The following is a 24,138-nucleotide window of genomic DNA, read 5'->3' on the forward strand; positions in this document are numbered from 1 at the left end:
ATTGTAAAAAAGACAATTGTATTCAGCATATCAGCAAATATTCAGTACTTTGCAGCATAGTTGAGCTTTACGATTGCAATCTCTTCATTGGTTGCCCTGATAAGTCAATTAGCACAGCTCACGCGTTACCAAGAGAATGACGAGTTGTGTCTACTGATAACAGATTTCCTTATATGGGAATATTTTTTATTGAAAGACAGTTTATAACGATACAAATATAAATGTCTCTGGCTTGCGAAAGTTGGTTTTAAATTGTTTAACATAGAAATGGCACTGCGCACGAGAGTACTGAATCTATGAACATGTTTGGGATGCACATGCGCAGTAAGACCTTTTTCTGGCGCGCTTCGACAATAGAGGAAGGTAACGTAGGTAGATTTATGAAATTTGTGTCTAACTTCAGATTTTTTTGCGAAAACAAAAACAATTTGATTTAGATATTAAAATTTGGCATATTGATATTCACAAAAATGCCCACAAATTTATGTGAAATATTGTTTAATTACTGACGTGGTAATGCTATGCAGTTTCGAGGTTAGGCCCGACAAATTTTAAATATTTGAGGGTACAGATGAGTCTGTAACCTGGGAAGAAAGTGTACTACCCATGTCATGTTTAACAAGGAATAGTTTTCCATCAGCCCATAATACAATGATATTAAAATACACTTTGTTTCATAAATATCCTTAACAGAACACTACCTTAAAGTTATCAGTAATTTTTGCCTTTAAAATTATACCATGATTTATTTGTGTTTTGCGAAGAACGAATCTAAAGTTGTCTGGATTCCAGCTTGCATTTTTGTTTTAAAAGTTGCAGTAGCTTGATACTTGGGAGAAAATAGTGGATGCCTTTGAGATGGGAACTGTTTTCTGCTGGGAAATTTGTGATACATTGATGTGATCCTTGGAACTGTAAGGAAATTTTATGTATGTTTCCTTAATGATTTGGCTTCATATATATAAGGAAACAGATAATGAAGATTAGGATAACGGGAACCTTCCGTACCTATGTTACATCCACAGTTTTGTTTAGTTATCCAAAGTGTAACACACTGTTATGTAATGCTTATTAGTGACACTAATCAGCCTTGAGATTTTATTACTACAGGGAATGTCTTGAGCAGCTAAACTAACTAGATGGCTCACCGAACCTGAAGGTTCATCACCGACTTAACTAAAGCCCTCCACTGGACCCTGTCCTAGGCCAACGAAATCCAGTTTCCTTCAACTCCTATCTCCCATAGATCCCGCCTGACATTATCCTCCCATCTACGTCTAGGTCTCGACAGCTGTCTCTTCCCCTCAGGCTTCCCAACCAATACCTGGTGCACACCTCTTGCCTTATCCATGCTTGCTACATTTACCGCCCATCTCATTCTTCTCGACTTAATCACCCTGACAATACTGGGGGGGGAGGATAAATTTTTAAGTTCATCATTATGTAGTTTTCTCCAGATCCCATCGTCTTCTCTCCTGGGCCCAAATATCCTCCTCAACACCCTATTCTCAAACACCTGCAATCTGTGATCCTTCCTCAGAGTGAGAGACCATGTTTTGCACCCATTAAACTAAAATAATAAAATCTTTTGCCATTTGGAACGAGTCTGTTAGTTTTCAGAGATATTACTCCATACAGGTCATTTTATTTTCAGGAAATAATGACTTCCAAATCAGCTCAGGAGGGCCATCTGTCAAGCCAAGAGGAAGAAAATTTGATCAATGATACTGTGCTGTATATCCTGTCTCAGGATAATACCAAGTATGCTATCAAGCGACAGGACATTGTAAAAAATGTTCTCAAAACTTATGGAAAGAGCTATAAATATATCATGGATGGAGCTACACGAGTGCTCAAGGAGGTAAAGTGTATTTTATTTATTTCAGTGAGTGAATTATATTGAAAACAGCATTTTTGAAATAGTTCAGTTAGTGATTGACTATAAATAGCTGGATAGAACTTGCATGTGCTGACATTTAAGTCATGAAATGAGATGTTTCTTAAGCAAAATTCAGTGGCCATTTCTCTGCCAAGTGTCCCCTGATTCACTACTAGATGGCTCTAGCAGTCAAATTATGATTGAGTAGAAATTTTGCAGAGGCAGTGGGCTGGTCACTCAGTACTCAGAAATGCACTCTTCAAAGACTAGGAAAGCCTCCGAAAAGGAGGTGGTGAAGACCCACAACTGGGTTGTATGCCAAGAAAGAAGAAGGAGAAGTAATATTATCAGTTAAATCTGGCTGCCAGCCCCATTAAGTTAGTGTTTTAGTACTCTATCCCCACACCCAAGTCGCAGAGGCCTTCAGCCGAAGCGGCCCCACAGTCTCTGGTTTCAAACCCCAGAGAATCAACCAACCAAATTCTTTTGGGCAAGTTGCCTGACGGAATAAACCTCCTATCACATCATCGGCAGCAGATCCTAGTTTGAATGGTCGATGCTCCCGCCACATCAGAACCCTGTTAGCTTAAGCACTTCCCATTTTAGTTATTAGGTTCTGTGTACCATTTGCAGCAATGCGTTTCATACGCAGGAATGGTGTTACCTAGCTTGTTGGTTGGTTGTGTGGTTCTAATCCCATAGTGGTTTTATATTTCATCAAATACGGAGAAGAGGCTGTGTTCTCCATAGGTTAGACAGTGTTCTTGTCAGGAAATTCCCCATAATTTTGGAATCTAGGTGTTTACTATCTTCACAAGAGCCTGTCACTGGTCCTTGTTCTCATTTTACAGATTTTTGGGATGAATTTGGTCGCAGTTGAACAAAACTCAAATGTGAAACACTATATGCTTATAAACAATGAAAAGTTTTCAACAGATGCACGTTATATGAAATGGCCAAAGGAAGTGGAGTCTCAACAAGTGCTCCTCATGCTGACTCTATCATTAATCTTCATGAAAGGTGGTGTGGAGAGTGAAGGTATAAGAATTCATAAAGAATGTAAATAGACCTTAATATACACAGACAAAGCAGCAAATGTTAATTTTCTGGCTCTGACAATCACTTTCTCATACACATCTTCATGCAGACAAGGGAACTCTGTGTTGTCATGTTGTAACTTTATCTGAAAGTTTGCACACTTTAGGTAATCCTTCCATACAAAATTTTAGTTGCCGGTGCCATAAAACATCTGTTATATTTCTTGAAGACAATCCCTTTTAAGTGATTTTTTAAATTTTAAGCTTGGAAGCCGTAGATGTTTAAAACTTTAAAAGGATCTGCACACGAATCAGTACTGTCTGTGGTGCACTGTGAATTTGCAGTGCTGCATTTTTCACACGGTAAATTGCAAATTGACATGAAAAATTTGTCCGTGTTGCCACCGTCATGTATTTTCACATCTGTAAACGGGTGGTATATAAACACTCGTCTGATGCTAGTGTAAGAGAGAGGAATTAATAGAAGGATGGAGAAAACTGCATAATGAGCTGTTCAGCAATTTGTCTTCTGGGTTGTTGTGCTGTGTAGTATGGTAGATGTTTACCAATGTTTCAGAGGTCACACTGCCTCCATCAGAACCCTGATGATGGGGACAGTTGGTTCCCGAAACGTCGGTTTACTATGGTAACCGGTTTGTGCGGCTGATCGCCCAAGAAGATTGTATTTATTAATTCCTTACTTGAAAGTCTTTAGATTGACAGTTTTGTACATTTACTTCAATAATTAAGTTTTGCCTTCTGATGAATTTCAATAATTGTGATTAAAATTAACTCACTTGTCTTAATTTAAATATAATTTTTTGCAATAATCAGAAAAATGTTTTTAAAATGGATGATGCAGTCAGAACGAAGCATGTCAAAGACTTTCTTTAAGTCTCAGGTGGACTGTTTAAATTGTATAATGAATTATATAAACAAATACAACAACAGATATTCTTTTAACATTTTAAACATTTATGGCTTCCACGCTTAAAACATGAAAAATCATTTAAAAGGGATTACCTTCATGAAATATAATACATGTATTATGGCAGTTTCTGGTCACAGTGGCCACTCAGTCTGGAGCGCAGGCTCACTTGGTCACTGGGACCGTGGGTTTGAATCCCACTGAAGGCATGGATGTTTGCCCGCGTCTTTCTGTCATCCAAGGAGTCCTACCAATGTCTAACGATTAAGAAACTTCCCATGTTTGAGGTCACAGTCATTCAAGGAGTGTAGAGCCATGAGAAAAAGTACGGCAGTTAAAATTTTCGAAAATATCAGTGAAATTATTTTAGCATGGGTGTTTGCAGTTTTGAATTTTGTCGCTATTTGATAACACATTTTCATTGAGAATATTGTATATGGCTAGGACAGTTCAGTTATGGTAATTTGAAGCATGCGTTCATTGGTATCCTCGTACAGCGAATACAAAACCGCCTGATAAAAACATCAAGTTGGAACATGTTGTGGTATTTAAGTTAAAAGAAAGCAAAACCTTCAAATACATCATATGTTTTGTAAGATTTGAGGTTTTCACAGCGGTGACTATGAAGATTTCTGTCTTCTGGGTTCTTGCGCCATGTAATCTGGTCGATGTTTACCAACGTTTCAGAGGTCATACTGCCTCCGTCATCAGGGCGATTCATTGCTGGTAAACATCGACCAGACTACACAGTGCAACAACCCAGAAGACAGAAATCTTCATCATACGTTTTATTAATGACTCACTAATCATATGTATTGGTTCATGGAAAATTTCACCAGGATGCATGATATTAGTATATGTGTAGGAAATCTTCCGGGCAGTAATATAGAACTGTGAGAAATGTGTTTCGAATAATTTGTTGATTCACGTTAGTACAGTAAAAAATTGTTACTTTTCAGAGGATATGCTGAGTTTCCTAAGTAATCTTGGTATTATGAGTAAGAACAGATCTCATGAGTACTTCGGTGATGTGTGGAAATTGTTAACAGGGGTGAGTTACATGCATTTGTTTTCTTTTAAAGGTTCATGCTATTGATACTGGTTACAACACCAGATCCATAAAATATATTTAATTAAAATTTCAGTTTCAGCGGCATCCGTAATGTGCCATATGAAATACAAAAATTGAATCTCATTTTTATTTCAGAGATTTGGTAATGTAATTGAATCATTATTTATAATTGTGGAATCACAAAATTAAAATAAATGAGAACTTTGATATCAGTATAGCAGTGTGTAAACGTACTTTGTCTTAAATAAAAAAATGTTGCATTGGATGATTATTTTCATGTTCAATGATGTTTCTGTCAAGCCATGTTGTAGCATGAGATTAATTATACCAATATATTTGAGCAGAGGTTGTAGAATAATGATTTTTAGAGTGGCGTGTATTGTGTATTTTTGTAAATCATGGACACCTTTTTAAACCCTGAGTTGCTTGCATTATAATAAATTAACAGATGCCACCTTTGAGGATGACCTTTCAAGGGTTGAAACATATTTGATCATCAGTAAGTTGAAAATTTATCTCTTGTTTTAATTTAGTATTAATGTTATTTTAAAAATTACACTGGTATTACGACAAATGTGAAAACATTGAATGACATTTTAATAACTGATTATTATTTAATTTCATTAGGAATTTGTACGTCAAATGTATCTAGAACATGTTCGTATACCTGAGCTCGATCCTCCAAAGTTTGAGTTCCGATGGGGACGTCGAGCTGAAGAAGAGGTATCTCGACGTTCACTGCTTGAGTTTGTCAGTTTGGTGAGTCTTTGCTAGGTTCAATTGTAAGCCCGTAGAGCAGCTATTTTGTCTGAAATCTTTGTGGTTTTTCCTCCACATAAATTCTGGAAAAATATTATCAGTTCCACATTCTTTATAATTCCGGGTTCGCAATCGTCCACCCATCCTACGTAGTTAAAAGGGTGTCTGATGAAAGAAATGTGTTTATTACAGGTTTATGGGACTGACCCAAAAAATTGGACCACGCAGTACCAGGAGGTGTTACAGACTGAAAAAAATAAACGTGAAAAGGAGATGTAATTGGTAACGTTTATTGATTTATACTTATGATGTGAGCAAAACTTATAAACTGGGCAGATTGTTTTCATTTCACAACAATAACTGACAAGTAACATATGTACATGTGCTACTAACATACCTGCAACGTCTAATATTTCAAAACCTTAAAAAGCACCATGAAAAAAATGAATGCTTCAGTACCAAGAAACACTTCAGTTTTTGTTAAACAGTATGGCATACTAATATAAGACAAACCACAAACTTCATAAAAAGAAGTATTTTGATTATTAGCTATCACAAAAACTTGTCTGTTATTTTAATCTGTAGTAGAATTTGGTTTTGAGTGAACAATATAACACAGTCAACTATTAAGAGAACATTTTGAAATTCTGTGTTTCAAATTTTTTGTAAGCCAATAGAAATTAAAATTGAAAACACTGTAGTTGATATTGCGTTGAGTTGTATTTATCTACACAATTATCTGCGATTGCAACCTGATTCGGCAAGGTTTTATTCCACACCAGGATCTTTTGATAATGGGGATGCCAGTACAGGGGAAATTATTCCTGGGTCTTGGAGAGAGGTAACATCTGATGATACTGGGTTAAGGCCTCTTAGACCAATTGTTTATTTCCTGAGGGTGCCACTGGCGAGGTATTCCCCGAAGATGACGAACCTCCACAAGCGGCTGGGTTTCTCAGGTCATCATCTGGATGTTCCCAAGGCAAGCTGAAACGGGAACAAACTAATGGTGAAAGCCATGCTCAGGGGAGGGGGATGTAAGATTAAAGGCTACGTAAGTGAGGGACCTCCTAGCGCAAACACCTGGATTCCCTTTGTCCCTTTTGGAATACAAAGTGTTTGTATAGTTCTTAGATGGTGGATGACAATGAGAGAGACGGAATAGCAATATTTGCAGCTCCTAAAAGAGGCCAAAAGATGTAGCCAAGTCTACTTACAATGTTGCAAGTTTTGAGTTCCGCACAAGGAACACTACAGTGAAACCTCAATGCATCGTTTTCGGCGGGGGTGGGAAATAAAAACGATGAATGCGGGAAAGCATTAAAAATTTAAAAAAAACAATGTTTCTCTTTCAAAGTTACTTCTTTCTACCAAAAAAGTCTTTAATGGACAACTGGTTTGTTGAAACTTTACGTTTTAGACGAAACAGATCACTTTCCACGTTCAAAATGTTTTCTTTGTCACGTTCACTAATATTAAGCGCATAAAAGAACGACTTCACTTTCGCCAATGCAGCGTGTGCTTCGGCAAAACTCGGCAAAGCTTCGGGCTCGCATTCGTCGTCTTCCTCTTTCTCACCGCTCCAAACCCCTTTGCGGACAATAACAGGAAGAATGGAAATACTATTACTGCCGAACTCAACGAAACGTAGCTGTAGAAGACCCTGAACCGCTGGAAACGAGATGAACCAGATGAATGAAAAGTGCCGCCAGCCTTTCCTTTGTACTTGTAATAAAAGCATTTGTGAAGAAAGTCACACTGCACATGCCATCTGGAATCGCTGGAACGAAATATGAGTGCACCCTAATTAAAATCGTAAAATTTCTGACAATGCGCGCCGCCATTCTCTCCAACTATCACCCCTGCACCGCTGACCCTCATTCCAAAAGAATGTGCTGGTTGGGCGACATAACAGGTTACCGCTACTGTGTATTCCAAAAACATTATGCGTCTTTCGGTATTAATTTATCTCTAAACCCAGCATTTTAAATTCTCAGAAACGATCATTGCGGGAAAATTGTGGGCCGGGACTAAGATTTTTGAACGATAGAAGCGGGAAAATGTAACATTATTTTATATGGGATGTATTCGGGACCGAACAAAACGGACGATGCATCCGGGAAAACGATAGTTCCGGGAACGATGGATAGAGGTTTCACTGTAGTAAGATAAAGGTTAATGTGGCAGTAAGTTGTAGTACTACTATTTTGCATTTCTGCCTTATATCGCTTTAAGGAAGATGTCCTATATACTGTTATTGTTGTTTACCACAGAAAATAAAAATGACATTGAATAGAATAAAAAAGTTATAGCCCCACATTCACTTAAGTAGTTTAATGCAGACAAGTGAAGTGATGTCTGAATACCTGATGCAGGTATTCTACAGCCAGGACTATCTCCGCTAGGTACAGTCTTGCTGCAGTCTCTGTAAACTTGCCCCAGTAACGCAGCAAATGGTACAAGTCAGGTACAGGATAATAGTCTGGAAAAATAATAATGCATTATTGTTACTGTAAGGACACTTAATCATACTAGGGGTAAGTGAGTGATACTGCGTTATCTGTTGAATTTGACAATGGAGTTACTGCAATGTTATCCTCTGCAGAAGACTGGAAACTGAAAGATTGTTTACAAAGAAACAGCAGATTTGTTCGTCAGTGGGGGATGGAGCACAATCTGTAGACAGTCCTGTTGTACGTCTCTTTGCGAGACAAAACTCACAGCCCATGCAGGACACTGCACTCCATGTTTGAGAAGCAAATAAATAATACGCTGACCCTTCTTCCTCCGGTCGACATGGTGGTCACTCCTTGTGCTACCCATTCTAAGAACGATTCAGTTGTTATTGAAACTTATTTTACTGCTATGTACACTATAGGCTACTATAAACAGTTATAAAGTCTGAGTAAACATGATTCCTCACACAAAATATAAGTGATAGGACTGTGTGTTAACACCACAGCACACAACACGTGTTGACTGGAATCATTCAAATTGATGTACACTCAGTACACCAGACCACCTTGCTCAGCAGGAGGATTTGCCATATCATACATACTGTCTGTCTGTCTGTCTAAAGTAATAACTAACTCAAACTTGAAGGCATCCTGAATGTGGTCCTAAATATATTAAATGAAATGAAGAACACTCCCTCTGTTGCAGGTGCTGGCAGTGACCATTAAATTAAAAAGAGAAACTAAGAAATGCCAAAACTAGAAAAATGAGGTGAAATGCTGGAAAACTAATGAGTGTCAGCTGTTGATTTCTCTTGTGTGTTTTATGAGGGATGCGCATCTCTGCAGATGAAGGTCAAGCTAGTTCTTCGCTCAGATAGACAGTACATATATCTGTCAACTTTCCATGGATTCACAAATTATACCAACTACAGGATGTGGAATAAGGGTCATACAGATGTGTACAAATTAAAATATCAATTAGGTTTCACGGAAGAGAGAGGTTTAATAACAATTTTAAGATGTTGCAGTAAAAGCACTGTTATGCAGAAGATAGGCCTAAGTACAGCAAATTTGTCCTTATCTGTAATATTTTTGACACTAATTGACAGACTTTTGAAGCTTTTGATTCCAGCAGAGTACGCATATTCTCAAAACATGGAATGCTAGGAATTTAAGTTTGAACCTAGTTCTTATTCTTTGTGTTATCAGGGTAATGGGGGCAGGAAGTACCTCTGCAACTATGTAAATTTTACAGCATTACTTGGTAGTACAACACACTGATACTTCTGTTGTTAAATTGTTCACTTTGCTTCTCAACCATCCTGGAATCAGGAATTGTTTTTATGTACTCACCAAGTGCGAGACACATCTTTGACTTTGTGTTGAAGACATAACAGAGCCCTACCAAGAATGGAAATTGGGAGCAGAGTTGATGGACATAGCACTCTGTTTGGTATTTTTCTCGGGCGCCTTCAACGGGGATATCCATGATTTTCATCGCATATGTCATGTTGTTATCCATGCCGCAGTTCTTCCTCGTCATGTACACCTTTTCAAAACCTGTAACGGTACACGGTTATGATTCTTGTTTCTTTCTGCTCAACAGTGGTCTCAAGTATTTGTAGACTGTCTCTTTATAAAGATCATTATCTGTACCAAGATAAAGACACAACTGTTACTAATTATTAACCATTATAATGGTTACCATTTGTCAGTCCACTCTTTCCAGATAACATTCAAGAAATTGATCAGCAATGAGAAAAAGAATGGTATGGTTGGCAAAATGTGTTTTTGATTTAATTTAAGCATAAAAGGAATTTGAGTTGTTTCCAACTGTTCTCAACCACACCATGACGTCTTGAAGCAAGAAAATATTTCTGATGCTTCATTTTGCTCAAACATTATTAATAAAGATTTGGTTCAGAGATTGTGAATGTTGTGGTTAGATATATCTATTGATCATAATCACATGTCTGCATACAGTAACAGCTACAACACAGGCTTAAATCTTTTATGTTTTGCAGTGACACATTTCATGCTTCCAGATCAGCTGTTGGTGCTACTGTTCTACTGCTGCAGCTAGTACTACTTCTACTATTTTGCCCATTTATCTAGAGGATTACAGAAAATCAGGCCTATATTTATGAGCAGAGATAGGCACAACTAATTTGGTAAATGCTAATGGAAATTTATACTTACCTCCTTCCCCTAGAAGTCTCAGTGGGTCAAAGTCTCTCAGTTTTGTTGCGTAAGGCTGTGAATTCTTGGCTGTAACACAGTATTAAAATTACAGGCATGTACTAAGGTATCCTACCCATACAGCATGATTAAAATAATTTCCGTAGTATGCCACATATTACAATTTGCCCATTGAATAGGAATGTTACCACAGATGGTGGTCACTTTCCTGATGTATTAAATTACTGTCTGTAGGACTTGTGTAGTAGGCAATTGTTTAAATAAGTGGTTTGAAATTTTGTTGTCTCTAAAATCGGCCCGCAATTTAAATTGAAGTTTATAATATTAGTCTATATTGTGCCATATATATTGGCATTTCCACTTCCTAAGAACTGCTCGGGTAGTCCTAATGATAGTTATTATTTCTGATGGTTTCTAAAAATTATATATCGGCCGGCATTAGACTCAGGAAACAAGGCATTGACAAGATGTCAAATACACATAAGACATGACTGTTTTGTCTTTACTCACAGTTTATTGTGCAATAACAGATTCATATGAAGAACTTATAAAATACAGTTCAGAAATTATTTTTTGGTTGTGCAATCAGTTACAACTGAAATGCCAAGCATGGTCTGCTGTCAGAATGTAAAGTGTAATTGTGAGGTAATTGATCAGAACTCAGGTCTCATACTGACAGGAGCAATAATTCATGTACTTGCTGAGTGTTCGAACCAGTTAAGAGATGATTTTAATATTATCTTCCTATGTATGTAATGCTGTTTACAGTGCAGTCTGGTCAATAATATTTAGTGTGTATATTGATTTTGTAATTCAGGGACGTTGGGTTTGCAACTTCATGGTCGTTGGTGTGGTACCATCCAATAATATAATTTTCAGTAGCATAATGTGGTCATGTTCTCCACTGCAGGAAATTATGATCATTCTTAAATCAAAAGCCAAGGAGTACAAAAAAATACATTGTGCCCACTTGAAAAATATTTGATATCGTTGCCACTATAAGTAGCAGCATACAGTTGGAAGATTAATCAAGAGTAACAACAACGCCTGCATATGGGAAGCTGTGGTCAGCCATTTCCAGTCATCTCAGAGGTTCAAAACAGATTTCCCTAAAATCCATCGTAATGTTGCCATGCCACCTCCCCCACGTAAATGAAGTGGCCAGTTACAATAAATATTCTTTCAAACACAGTACATGCATGCCTTTTGTGTCTATATTATTGAAATGCCCACCTTCCTTCCTTTTATAATCGTAAGAGTAACATGAGCTGCACATAACCAGCGAAATTTGGTGCTATACGTGTAATAATTGTCAACTGAAATCTTCATTCAACAATATTTTCCTTAGCAGTTTGTTTACAGACATTTGCAATTAACCATTATTCTCGTAACAGATTAATGCATTAGAAATTAAAGATAAGAAATATGAAAACATGACTCCATTCTTCCACACTTTCACAGTTTGTTGATACTTTGTCAGGAGACGGCATTCTAAAATTTCCATGCAAGAAATAGCATGTTCATGAACTTAAAAGCAGGAATATAAATATTGTCATCTATGCTACATTGTATGAGCTTCTGAAACTGCCTTTATATAAACCACAAATTAATAAATAAATAGATGATAAAATCTATTAGCTCAGATATGTACCATTTGCATATGTTCTCTTGGCATCAGGAGCAAAACTGTCCAGTATCAAACATTTTACTGCCTGTCTTTTATGAGCCAAATATCCCCCTTGTTAATAGCAAGCAACACAAAATGATAAGATGTTTGGTTACATACCTGAGGGTCTGTCCTACGTGAAGTCCTTGTCCCAGTTCTTGAGACTGTCGTCATCCCAGTTTTCTGTGGCACAGTCCCAGTCTTCCACATTTTTGTCGTACCAGGCATAAAGTTCGTCCCTGTCCCAGTCAGAGATAGGTTTGTTGTTCCAGTTGTGAAAGTCTGTGTCCCAGTATTTGTCATAGTCATCCCCATGGTTGATGGGGCACTCCATGTCCTGGTCTAATTCAGTGCTTTTACGATACTGGAAAGAGGATATGACAGGCAAATTAGTCACTGTCTGGTTGTCAAATTAATTCAGACCTGTTTAGGGGCTCCAGTTTTGTAGCGGAGCATTTTACAAGCGACTCTGAGTGAGTGGGTTCAGTATTCTGACTTCGCCATTGGACCTAACACTTAAAATAGGCCTTCTCAAAAATGTTCTGCAAAATAATAACAAAATATAAAGTATACGAATACAATCGCCAGCCACAGTGCGTTGGACCTATTTTGCGAGCGCTTTCAGGTAAGCCACACCACCGCTGCGCTCTCTGGAGACGGACATACTAACTAACCAAACTCCCTGGTAGGAGAACTCGCATGTCCAACTCCGAAGGCCGCCACCGGCCACGATCCTGCGCCAAGCTTCGTCCATTTGCCATCCTCACATCCTACCTCTCTTCGATCCATCTTGATATTATCCTCCCATCTGCTTCCTGGTCTACCCAGTGGTCTTTTTCCAGAAGTATTCCCTGCCAAAATTCCGTATGCACCCCTTGTTTCCCCCCTCCATGCGTGTCTGGAGACCGACAGTGTTGTTAATTCGCAGTAGAACCTGAACATGGCGACGTGGCGTGTTCTTTATTGATAAAAGTATTTTCCTATCGCGGGGTCCCCAAGTTAATGTGCCGTTCCTTACCTATAATAATCACTGATGTAGCATTCCGTTCCATTGACTGTCACCGCCTGTTCATGTGGGGCCATGGCGAAAAATCTCCTTGCCAAGCAATGGCAAAGGTCAATTAGCTTTGCCCCAGAAATGGAATAATCGAGTTTGAATTTCTCTGTTTTTTCCGTGAAGTGGTTAATGAATTTCGAGCACTGAGCAGACAGTTTGAAGACTGCGTTTCCCCTAGTTTTGTCAAGCATGATTAAGCCCAAGAGGGTCGGCGAATGGTGGGCCACTCGCAGCAACCTGAGGAACTCGTCTAGCAAAGTGCCAGCGTAGAAGCACGCCGGATGTCCAGAACCAGAGTAAGGGCTGTAAATGTGTCTCCAGGTGACAGCTCTCACCGCGCGGTACTGCAAACAAACAAGGCAACTGTCAGACGGGCAGCTGACCACATCGGCTGCAGCTGTTTACAAACCCTGCAGTTGGTATGTCGTCGTTTAAATTATTGACGAATAAACAGTCGATGTTGCCTTGGGTGATTTTGCTGTTCATGGTATTTGTAACAGATTCTACTTTACAAGAAAAAGCAAGGAGAACGGAGACCGGTGAAAGGCTTTGGTTAATTCGTAATTCTTACATCGCTGATTTTGAATAAAAATTATAAATACAGTAACCTCTGCACTCATTGCTAAGTAGTTGCGAGATAATCTCCTAACAATCCGCCAACATTGCGCAACAGTCACGTGAGCATTGGTCTCACTTCACGGTGAGTCATTTGCGTTCAGCCTGGTAAGGGAGTATCGAAAAATGCGCTCAGTTCAGTTCTTGTTGACACATTGAATGTGCTGAAAACTGTGCACTAAACGTGTTTGTGTTCGACCACTATTCTGCAGTAGCAACTGTTTTATATTTATAAATTGTAGAAGAGCCACCATGTCTGGTAAGAGAAGTGAATGTGTTGCTAAAATGTTACGTATGTCTATTGCGTTAGAAGATAAGATGGACGTAATTCGTAGAATAGAAGGTGGTGATACCCGTCGTAATGTGTGCAGAAGTATAAAGTTGCCTCCTTCCACTGTGACTACCATAATGAAAAATTCATATAAAATAAAACAGTCGATGCAACAGGCTGAGAGAGTAAGTGCAACTCACTTAGTTATAGCAGAAGTAAACTTTTAGAAAGAATGGAGAAATTACTGTTGCTATGGGTGGATGACATGAATCGAAAAAACATTCCCTTGACTGAAATTGCTATCACGGAGAAGGTGAAGTCAATTTTTGAGGAACTTAAGCCGTCAATGTTTCGGGGCCGGGACCGCATGTCATTGACTTCCCATTGATTTACATTATAAAAGAGTTTCAATTTACGCCGATTCCGATTACGCCGGATCGTCCAGGAACACATCCCCGGCGTAAATCGAGGGTTACCTGTACATAAACTAAGCACATAAAAAAATGTGCAACACAGTCATAATTATGTTCAATATCTTTGATATTAACCATTTTATGCATCCTTTCGATAACCTGCATAACAGGACAGTCATGTCTGTCCACTTATTAACACCAGATATCTGGCAAATTTGATTTAAATTTGTATCATATGATGTAACTTCTGTTTTCCATGAATATCATATCAAATGCTATACCAGTTTTCCAAAAATAGCTCACCGTACAAAAATAATGATACAGAACATAAAATATAGATCTCATTCAGATCTTCTGTTTTAATTTGAAACATTTTTCAATACAGTAAATATTTAATTAAATACAAGGTAAAACAAATTATGACTCTATAACGTGACATCTGTGGTGTGAAATTTTCTGCAATAGATCTCCAATGAATGAACATCTAGATTAATGAGGTACTAAGAATAATCAGCCCCATGAAACAAAGTCTTTCTTGATAAGCTAATAGTTGCTTAGCCAGTTAAGAAATTCCCTGCCATTTATGGAATACTGTGTATTTTTCATTGATTAATTTATTTTAAGTCCCATATTATCATCATCATCATCATCATCATCATCAGTCTGGCTTTTAATGTTGAAAGTTGATGACCCATCATCAGACACGTTCCACAATCTGTCTCCATCGGTCCCGATCTTCTACCTCTCTGAGTAGGAGGCCAGGCTATCATCCTGTCGCCTTACAATATGCCCAAAGAACTGTAGTATTCGTTGATAGCATATGGAGGACAGTCTCTTCTGTACATTGAGTTCGTTGAGTATCCAGTTACTGGTTTTTTTCTCCATCCACGATACTTTCAGCATCCTCCTGTATGCCCACATCTCAAAAGAATTGACTCTATTTCTGTCTTCTGCCTTAATTGTCCATGTTTCTGCACCAGACAGAAAAATTGGAAACACCAGTCTTCAACAGTCTCAGTTTAGTGCGTCTGCTGATATTGCGATCCTTCCAAATGACAATCAGCTTTGATGCAGCATCTCTAGCTAGTACTGTTTGTTAGGGCCACCCAAGAGTACAGCTTAACCAATTGGTGATTACTAAACTTCTTATGTCTTTATTAACAGGCTTGTTTTTGAGAACACACCAAGAGGAATCTTAACATCATATGACCGCAAGATAGTGAAGCTACATCAACTTGTGACCTTATATGACTACTTTGTTGCAGTCTGCGAATTCATGTTCGTAGCGTTCATATTTTTCTACACCGTAAAAAAGAGAGTGGATGTTGTGGTCTTCAAACGCAAATACGTGGATTCTGTATGGAATGGTTTTGGTCTGGCTATTCTTATGGTAAGATTCTCTACTCTGACTTGAGATAATATAGATTAAATAAAAGTAGTATTGCCTTGAACAAGATACAAGAAGTATATTTCTAATAATATTGTCAGGGTGATTAAGTCGAGAAGAATGAGATGGGCGTGGCACGTAGCGCGCATGGATGGACAAGAGGTGTGCACCGGGTATTGGTTGGGAAGCCTGAGGGGAAGACACCGCTGGGGAGACCTAGACGTAGATGGGAGGAAAATGTCAGGCGGGATCTATGGGAGATAGGAGTTGAAGGAGATTTGGATTTTGTTGGCCCAGGTCTTTGGTTAATTCGGTGATGAACCTTCGGGTTCCGTAAGCCATCTAGTTAGTTAGTTAGTTTATTTTTAAACTTAAAATAAATAGGCTTGTGCTGCTTCCTATCCACTTTATTTTCATCCTATTCATTGTTCAACATTTGGATAAGTTAAATAACAATTAAATAACCTACAGAGTATTTTTTTCAATGGGTAATTCTGCTTGAATGAAGTCTAATGCACTTAATTCTTTCAGTGATTGTAATTTTATTCTTGTGTTCTTTCTTCCCCAGCTTGGCTATGGTATTATATGCTTCAGAATCTATAGCTATGTGGTTATTGAACCACAAATAATGCAACATATTTTTGGGAAGAAGTTTTCAAACTTTGACTCATTTGCTTTGTATCAAGAAGTTTACAACTTTGGAGCTGTTCTTCTGTTCACTTTCACATGGCCCATAATTTTCAAATATGGCGGTTTAAGCGACTTCATGTTCAAATTCGTCGGGTTGCTTGTCAAGGTAAGTGCATATCTAATTTTTTTTCTGCAGTTTCGGTCCGATTTCTAATTGATGCTGATTTATAAAGTTGTTACCAGATTCTAATGAGATGATACTGATATAACGTCATAAACATAATGCTGTTTTATGCCTTTCCTTTTTATTTTACAGCACTGCATAGAGATTTTTAAAATTCTATTTATCTTCTTCATTATTATTGCCACATACAATCGGACGATATCCCTACTGTAATGAACACAGGTATGTTTCTATGTATATATACATGGGCATGTACATATGTGTGCATGTGTATATAAATGTGTATAATGGTAAGATGTTATGTAGGATTTGTGGTTTTCAGAGCGGTGACTAAAAAGACTGCTGTCTTCTGGGTTGTTGCGCCATCATCAGGGCGATTCATCGTCCTGATGACGGAGACAGCATGACCTCTGAAACGTTGGTAAACATCGACCAGACTACACGACGCAACAACCCAGAAGACAGAAATCTTCATCGCCCTGATGACGGAGGCAGTATGACCTCTGAAACGTTGGTAAACATCGACCAGACTACACAGCGCAACAACCCAGAAGACAGAAATCTTCATCGCCCTGATGAAGGAGGCTGTATGACCTCTGAAACGTTGGTTAACATCGACCAGACTACACGGCGCAACAACCCAGAAGACAGAAATCTTCATCGCCCTGATGACGGAGGCAGTATGACTTCTGAAACGTTGGTAAACATCGACCAGACTACACAGCGCAACAACCCAGAAGACAGAAATCTTCATCGCCCTGATGACGGAGGCAGTATGACCTCTGAAACGTTGGTAAACATCGACCAGACTACACAGCGCAACAACCCAGAAGACAGAAATCTTCATCGCCCTGATGACGGAGGCAGTATGACCTCTGAAACGTTGGTAAACATCGACCAGACTACACAGCGCAACAACCCAGAAGACAGAAATCTTCATCGCCCTGATGAAGGAGGCTGTATGACCTCTGAAACGTTGGTTAACATCGACCAGACTACACGGCGCAACAACCCAGAAGACAGAAATCTTCATTGCCCTGATGACGGAGGCAGTATGACCTCTGAAACGTTGGTTAACATCGACCAGACTACACGGCGCAACAACCCAGAAGACAGAAATCTTCATCGCCCTGATGACGGAGGCAGTATGACCTCTGAAACGTTGGTTAACATCGACCAGACTACACGGCGCAACAACCCAGAAGACAGAAATCTTCATAGGATAGTTTGTTTAAACTACGTATCCAGAAATGTTCAACTTCCTCAGTTTACACTAATGTGAAGGTGTGTATGAATCACACGTATCCCGGGCGTTGGTTAGAGATCGGAGGGCCGGTTGAATGGCCAGTCCGCTCCCCAGACTCGACACCTCTCGATTACTACTTTTGGGGGCATGTCAAGAGCCTCGTTTATGAGACACCGGTGGACGACACAGAACAACTTTTGGCCAGAATACTTGCTGCATCTGACGTGGTCCGTTAGGCTCCTGGGCTATTTGTAAGGGTGCGCCAGAGTTTCGTTCGCCTGCATTGAATTTGGAGGACGCCACATTGAACACTTGTTGTAAATTTGGTTTGTAAGATTGCTAATGTAATCCTTGTACTTTAATGAAAAACAAAATTAAGCTAGTAGGCGAATAGCAAAGTACGATTATTTCAGCGATATATTATCAGACTTCCCTGTCTTCAATGGTTTCGACTGACTCAGGATAACTTCGGAGGACATGGATTCCTATTCGAAAGTTGTTCTCTCTGAGTCGCTCTATATGCTCCTTCAGTTTGGCCCTAACTTTTTGAATCACCCTGTATATTTTCGTTGTTTTCCTTCATGTTATAAATTAGTGTTTATTTATTGTAAATTTTTCCCCTAGGAAATGGCTGGACCACATTCAAAGTTAGGTGTGTGTACATTGTTTTACAAAAACTGTTGTAGTTCATTATCAGTTAACAGTACAGTCACCAAACTTACATAAAATTATGCAGAAATAAATGTTCTTTCTTGCAGGATGAGTGGTGAAGAAGGAAGACAAAAATCAATTTGTTTTTACATCCTGAGAATGAATTTTTTTTCAGTATCTCAAAATTTTTCCTAAGTTAAGTAAAAAATTAGAATTTACGAGATATTTTTTATTCTAATCTGCAGTATTTAGTGTATAAGTGTGTTTTATTTTTTCATGAATATGTGTGTAAAATTCTTTTTTTGGTGAATTTTTATATTTTAAGCTTTAAATACGAGAAAATTTGCCTGGGTGAGTAGACCAAAACGGTGGAAATAGGCCTTGGAACTGAAAGGGTAAAAACAGCAAGAAAAGTTTATATTTTGAATATATAAAATCATGCATACAAACAAAATTGTTTACACATTAAATAACACTTTGTGCCAAACGCGTTTTGACCTAAAGAGGTCATCATCAGTGACAAAACTTTAATTCATTAGTCTGTCTATTAAAATCATACAATTCATGAAACAATGGTTTGTTATAAAGCACTGAGCACTTTATAAAACCATACTTCATGTAATACTGCACTGAATGTTTAATTGCACATGAGTTGGTGTATTACTTAAATTGAGTTACTCAGCTTAATGTCCACTGGCCCAAGTTTTACTTGAGGTTTCCTCAAGGCCCTTCACACTGCTCCATGCTGAAGACTGGAAGACCTGCTTTATTTTCTGTAACATCCCCTCAACAGGAGTAATTTATAATTTTATGTGTTTGTTATATGTTCAGTAAAGACTTTATGTTCTTAAATTAACAATGTTTTTGCACTTTTATAAATTTATATAAAAGTTTGATGTTTCAGAGGTTTTAAAAGTGAATTAAAGATGACAGCCTTACTTCCTCATCAGTCGATTTATTGTCCTGATTTTCCTTTCTCCTGGAAGTGCTGAAAAGTTTTGAACAGAAATGAGACTAGCGCTCATATTTGTTTCTTATTAGTAAGAGTTAAAATGTTAAGCAATTCTTGAGTTACCATCAGCGTGAGAAATTGTTATACCAGAAGACTACACCATCCTTGTTAATTTGCGTCTGTCAGTGCCTTGCTTGATGCTTCAGGAATGAAATTGCGGAGCGCATGAGTAAATGAAGTCTGATAATGCAGTGAGTGTGAAGGCGGCTGTCTTCTGGGTTGTAGCTGCGGTACTCATCTCTAAAACAAATATTGGGAAACTTTTACCAGACTACATGGAGTAAACAAATGTTTGTTTGATGACGTCATTTTTTGGCTACAAATTGGGAGAGGATTGCAAATTTTTAAGTTCATCATTGTGGAGTTTCCTCCATGCCTCTTCTTCTCTCCTAGGCCCAAATACCTCCCTCAACCCTGTTCTCAAACACCTGCATTCTATGTTTTGTACCAATACAAAACAACAGGTAAACTTATTGTTTTGCATATTTTAATCTTTAGGTTCTTAGAAATCAGATGGGAAGACAGAATATTTTGAACTGAGAAGTAGCAAACATTTCCAGAATTTATTCTCCTAATTTGCTTGTGAATATTATTTTGATTTGTTAATGTTGTTCCCTAATATTTGAACTTTGTCACACTTTCAAGGAATTTATTAGCCACCTATCTGGTGATGCGGTACTAACATGAACTTAGTTCTTTTCAGGATTTATTTCTAAACCTAAGTTTCTACTAGTAACTAGTAAAACTATTTTGTTTCTCTTTATTGTATTTATATCTTCCCCCAATAAGTTATCATAAGCACATGCTAATAGCTGTGTCCTCCATTCAACTGCAAACCCTCCTGCGTTGGACTTTCCTGATGATATTACAAAGCACAGGTAATAATAAATTAATAAACCAACATAAAAATATAAAGTACCGGGACGGCGCGAACGCAGTCCCGACTACCAAAAATTACGCGCCCGAGTTACCCACATTTGGGGCAATCGCAGGGGTCAACCCAACCGAAGTGCAATGGAAGGATCTCACCCTGGGGAACCGCCTTCTGGATCACGGTAACCCCTACGCCAGGTAAGTATGCATTTATCGTGTTTTAGGCGCTATTTGAAACATCGCTACTACATTTGAGTCGCAGGACATCTTCTGAAATATCGTTCAAAAGATTTAATATAACCGATAATCAACCGTATTTTGTAGATTTCCAGTTGATATTATTTTTATCCACCGAAATAAACCATAATGTTTGTTGAAAGAGCATAATATGATGACATATAATCGTTAAATAAACGACTTGAAGCATATTCATAGAACTTACAAGAGAGAGAGAGAGATAGAATTACTGAGAAGCACGAATCACAGATGGCACCAACATGGTATGCGGATGGTTAGGCGAAATATTTTTGAGAAAGGTGAAGAGTGGAGAAGGACAGAAGCAACAAGCAGTTGGGCAGAAGGAAACAAAGTGAAAGATGATGGACAGTGGAAGAAGCCATCATTTTACAGTTACTTGCATATGTCTCAAAAGCTCTGTATATAACATGTCAATAGGTTTGAAATGTGTGATTAATGATTTTCACTGCAATTATACTGATGCAATGTATGTTATTGAAGAAAATATGCCTACTGAAATGATTAGAAACTTTTTCTGTGTATTTACTTATTCATTACTTATAAGAACAGAGTACATCTGTTTAATCAGATGTAGTTTCCCTGTCTCCGTTCTTGCTGTGTTCCATTTTTATTTTATCAGATTTTGCTATTAGTTTACAATGTACAATGTAGAATTCTTTTATCATTGGATTACTGTTCCTGGCCCCTGCCTCTGTGCGTGTGTGTGCGTGCAGGATATTATTCCTTGTGCAATCTAGTTACCCTTTGCTGAAAGACTCTCGGGTTACAAGCCGTGTCAGGTTGATGAATGGTTAATAAACCATATCTTCTGCCAACGTTTCGAGAGGAATCTCTGCTGTCATCCTCAGGGCTGCTGTGTAACAAGCCTGGTCCTTTGTAGCATGCTACAACTAAAATGTTGTATTAGGTGGTGTATGAAGTTTAATTGTGAATTTTATCACTGTTTTTCTCTTTGTAATTAGATTTTGTACAATGTGGCATTGCTGAACTACAAATTCCTGTCTTACACAAGGAGCAGCAGTATCTCGTATAGCGTAGCTGCATCCTAAGATGAGGTTCTGTAACTGTAATGGCGCTACAGATATTCAGTGAGTGTTATCGTAGTGAATAAATAAGCACTGCTTTGTTGTATGCAATTGCAGTATTTTACAGGAACAGCATATGTGAATGGGATAGACAGAAAAGTGCTTCCACTATGCAGAAGCACTAAACTTAGGCCTGGGGAAAGTATGAATAGACGTCATTTGTCCAGTTTGTGTTTTAGACCCAACTCTGTCATAAATTCACTGAAAAATATTGAATCATGACACATAAAGGAAAATTTTTCCAGGTGTGTGTGATGCCTAGAAGCATAAGCTACTTAGGTAATTTTTTGTAAAATATTCCATTCTTGCAGTCTAACCTGGAACCTCAAAGCTTTTTTAAATAAATCTCAGCTTTCTAAGGATATAATTTTTTTATGACTGTGAAATTAAGCAAGACATCATTGATGGACAAGACTGAAAACCTGGATCCACAAACTTAAATTCTGCAGTTGGTTTGTTGTCAAAATCATCACTTGATATATGTACATATATTTTTCGTGTTTTCTCTCCTTTCTAAATGTATCCTTTAGGGAGCTGAGGTATAGGTTAAATGGTAGGTAGCAGTTTTGAGTGTTGTGTAGAATGTTTGAGCTCTGAAGAAGAACGCACATAAGAACAGTAGAAATTGTCCTGCTCTCTCCGAACCACCACATCAGCAACTGGCACTCATGAATATAATCCCTTTAGCCATCCCGTCAGTGACTGGTCATATGAACTACAGTGTAGGTCTTCTGAATTTCTGTGTTTGTATGTAAATAAGAATGGTTTTCCTTTGGGTGAACGATAATATTAGGAGTAATTTGTGTTGTCAGTGTATAGAAATTATTTGCATATTAATAATGATTTAATATTTAATACAAGTTTTGCACCATAGTGGAGAACTGTTCTCTGAAAGTGGGATAGGAGTCAATTGTCGTGAGACACTTAAAGAAGAGTGTGCAGGTGATTTACAGATACGCTGTATATTGTTCTTGTGTGTAGAACCTTTTGTGAGGAGACATTCAAAAATAGCTCTTACACAGTTTCAGTGACATGTTACATATTTGAGATGAAGTACATGTATTTTGTGGTTTATTCACTTTGATTCCAGAATTTCCTTTTGTATCTCGACTTCAGATGCTGTTGGTGAAAGCTGGAGGAGAGAATATTAGCATTAGAAAGTCTCCTACTGTAGAAACCTATAGTGAGAACCAGAAAGAAAGTGCTGATGCTAGTTAAAAAAGGTTTACTTCCTGACAAGGATCTGTGCTCTGGCAATGAAGATAATTTAAGCAGGAAGCAATAACTACTGTAATGACTGGCAAGTAAAGTAAAGTTATCCCGCTACACGCCATGTAGGCACTTGGGGGAGAGGTAGTATAGATCCAACTAATTCTTAATCTTATAGGCCATGAAGCTCTTCATTGTGCAATTCTCTGTGTGATACATTCCCCTTCCATTTAGGCCCAAATATTTTCCTCAAAGAACTGTTCTGAAAGGCCCTCAATCAATTTTCCTCAAAGTGAGAGACCAAGTTCCACACCCATACAGCACAACTTGCAAAATTACAAATCAATTATGAAGGGGCCAGTGACAGAGGAACTCTCCATCTGACCCAACTGAGTTAGTGCCCTTCCCCACTTTATAAACTAATGAAGTAAGTAGATGCAGCTTCAGAAAGGCAGTGTTCTTTTTAAAAACACAGACGATTGACACAGTCCAAGAATTTAGTGTTCTCGATGCCAAAATTACACTTTTGAGTACTTTAGTCTTTGTAAGTATATTAGGAGTTGGAACAAAACATTTTGGACTGAATAATAGCAATCATTCTCTGAATTTAATCTTCTATGGATTTCATCATGAATTGCCCTACTGACTTGTTAGTGTAATATATATTATTAGAGAGTAAAAATTATGTAGCCCTGCGTTATGCAGTTTTCTCATGTCCACTAGCATTCAGCTTTCTCTTGTATGATGAGTCTGTCGCCGTGATTGAGCGGCAACTTCTCCGACAACTCCGTACTGCGTGTAGGCTAGTGGATGTCTTGCAGGGGCACCCAGTCTCTGAAGACGTAAGAGAAGTAGGATTTGAGGTTCACACCGCGGCGAGAATGAAGATGGCTGTGTTCTGGGTTGTAACTAGGTGTAGTATGGTAAAATGTTACCAACATTTCAGAGGTACTTACTGCTTCCACTATCTTCCAGCTTCACAAGCTACTCATTGCCTTTACTATAAAGACAAGTACTTTTGAAACGTCGGTAAACTTTTACCAAGATGCACGGCGTTACAACCCAAAAGTCAGCCATTTTCACAGAAGAGAAGACTTGTGAAGTATGCCAAAGTTTTAACTTTTCTTCTTTAAAGCGCTTGCTACGGGAAAAAATATCGCTGGCCCAGTGTATGTTGTGCATCAACGGACTAAGAGGCAGTTACTGTTTTGTAAGTCATTGAAGTGGAGTACAGTCATGTTCAGAACTGGA

The 24,138-nt window shown here is 38.2% G+C and overlaps 3 protein-coding genes and 1 non-coding gene across 7 annotated transcripts; 2 read left to right on the forward strand and 2 right to left on the reverse strand.

Annotated features, from left to right (window-relative positions):
• Positions 1-149: 149 nt before the first annotated feature.
• LOC147872751 (non-structural maintenance of chromosomes element 3 homolog) lies at positions 150-6,380 on the forward strand. 2 transcript variants are annotated; one of them, XM_087355070.1, is made up of 6 exons: positions 150-368; positions 1,655-1,861; positions 2,731-2,917; positions 4,804-4,895; positions 5,544-5,675; positions 5,868-6,380. In XM_087355070.1, exons 1-6 carry the CDS (start codon positions 297-299, stop codon positions 5,952-5,954), a joined length of 777 nt encoding a protein of 258 aa, XP_087211196.1. In that variant the 5' UTR covers positions 150-296; the 3' UTR covers positions 5,955-6,380. The 2 variants fall into 2 exon arrangements, with proteins under 2 accessions (XP_087211196.1, XP_087211197.1); XM_087355071.1 differs by having other exon boundaries at positions 222-363.
• LOC147872752 (cAMP-dependent protein kinase catalytic subunit 1-like) lies at positions 5,946-12,650 on the reverse strand. Of its 2 annotated transcripts, none has more exons than XM_087355147.1 (4): positions 12,117-12,650; positions 10,331-10,399; positions 9,485-9,691; positions 5,946-8,157 (listed from the first exon to the last, which is right to left on the reverse strand). In XM_087355147.1, the coding sequence occupies exons 3-4, from the start codon at positions 9,672-9,674 to the stop codon at positions 8,009-8,011; spliced, it is 339 nt and encodes a 112-aa protein (XP_087211273.1). In that variant the 5' UTR covers positions 9,675-9,691; positions 10,331-10,399; positions 12,117-12,650; the 3' UTR covers positions 5,946-8,008. The 2 variants fall into 2 exon arrangements, with proteins under 2 accessions (XP_087211273.1, XP_087211274.1); XM_087355148.1 differs by lacking the exon at positions 12,117-12,650 and having other exon boundaries at positions 5,946-6,662; positions 8,042-8,157; positions 10,331-11,280.
• Positions 12,651-12,756: 106 nt separating this feature from the next.
• LOC110840670 (polycystin-2-like protein 2) lies at positions 12,757-19,396 on the forward strand. Of its 2 annotated transcripts, none has more exons than XM_087355082.1 (5): positions 12,757-13,472; positions 15,517-15,742; positions 16,308-16,535; positions 16,686-16,775; positions 16,876-19,396. In XM_087355082.1, the coding sequence occupies exons 1-4, from the start codon at positions 13,363-13,365 to the stop codon at positions 16,764-16,766; spliced, it is 645 nt and encodes a 214-aa protein (XP_087211208.1). In that variant the 5' UTR covers positions 12,757-13,362; the 3' UTR covers positions 16,767-16,775; positions 16,876-19,396. The 2 variants fall into 2 exon arrangements, with proteins under 2 accessions (XP_087211208.1, XP_087211209.1); XM_087355083.1 differs by having other exon boundaries at positions 18,558-19,396.
• Positions 19,397-20,379: 983 nt separating this feature from the next.
• On the reverse strand, positions 20,380-20,541 carry LOC147872753 (U1 spliceosomal RNA). Its single transcript, XR_015537025.1, has one exon. It is a non-coding gene; the product is annotated as a U1 spliceosomal RNA (small nuclear RNA).
• Positions 20,542-24,138: the final 3,597 nt, after the last annotated feature.

Source organism: Zootermopsis nevadensis, unplaced genomic scaffold, assembly GCF_977971745.1.
Source record: "Zootermopsis nevadensis isolate Lab colony 2312 unplaced genomic scaffold, Znev_1.0 Znev_ptg000024l, whole genome shotgun sequence".
NCBI lineage: Eukaryota > Metazoa > Arthropoda > Insecta > Blattodea > Termopsidae > Zootermopsis > Zootermopsis nevadensis.

Bases quoted from the DNA above. Each gene is read 5' to 3' on its own strand.
- LOC147872751 (XM_087355070.1), top strand. From the start codon at position 297: ATGAACATGTTTGGGATGCACATGCGCAGTAAGACCTTTTTCTGGCGC. The intron at 369-1,654 runs GTAGGTAGATTT...TTTTATTTTCAG, and splicing joins CGACAATAGAGGAAGGTAAC to GAAATAATGACTTCCAAATC. The intron at 4,896-5,543 runs GTGAGTTACATG...TAATTTCATTAG, and splicing joins TGTGGAAATTGTTAACAGGG to GAATTTGTACGTCAAATGTA.
- LOC147872752 (XM_087355147.1), bottom strand. From the start codon at position 9,674: ATGACGAGGAAGAACTGCGGCATGGATAACAACATGACATATGCGATG. The intron at 8,158-9,484 runs GTGAGTACATAA...TTATTTTTCCAG, and splicing joins AAAGATGTGTCTCGCACTTG to ACTATTATCCTGTACCTGAC.
- LOC110840670 (XM_087355082.1), top strand. From the start codon at position 13,363: ATGTGTCTCCAGGTGACAGCTCTCACCGCGCGGTACTGCAAACAAACA. The intron at 13,473-15,516 runs GTATGTCGTCGT...CTTTATTAACAG, and splicing joins GTTTACAAACCCTGCAGTTG to GCTTGTTTTTGAGAACACAC. The intron at 15,743-16,307 runs GTAAGATTCTCT...TTTCTTCCCCAG, and splicing joins TTGGTCTGGCTATTCTTATG to CTTGGCTATGGTATTATATG.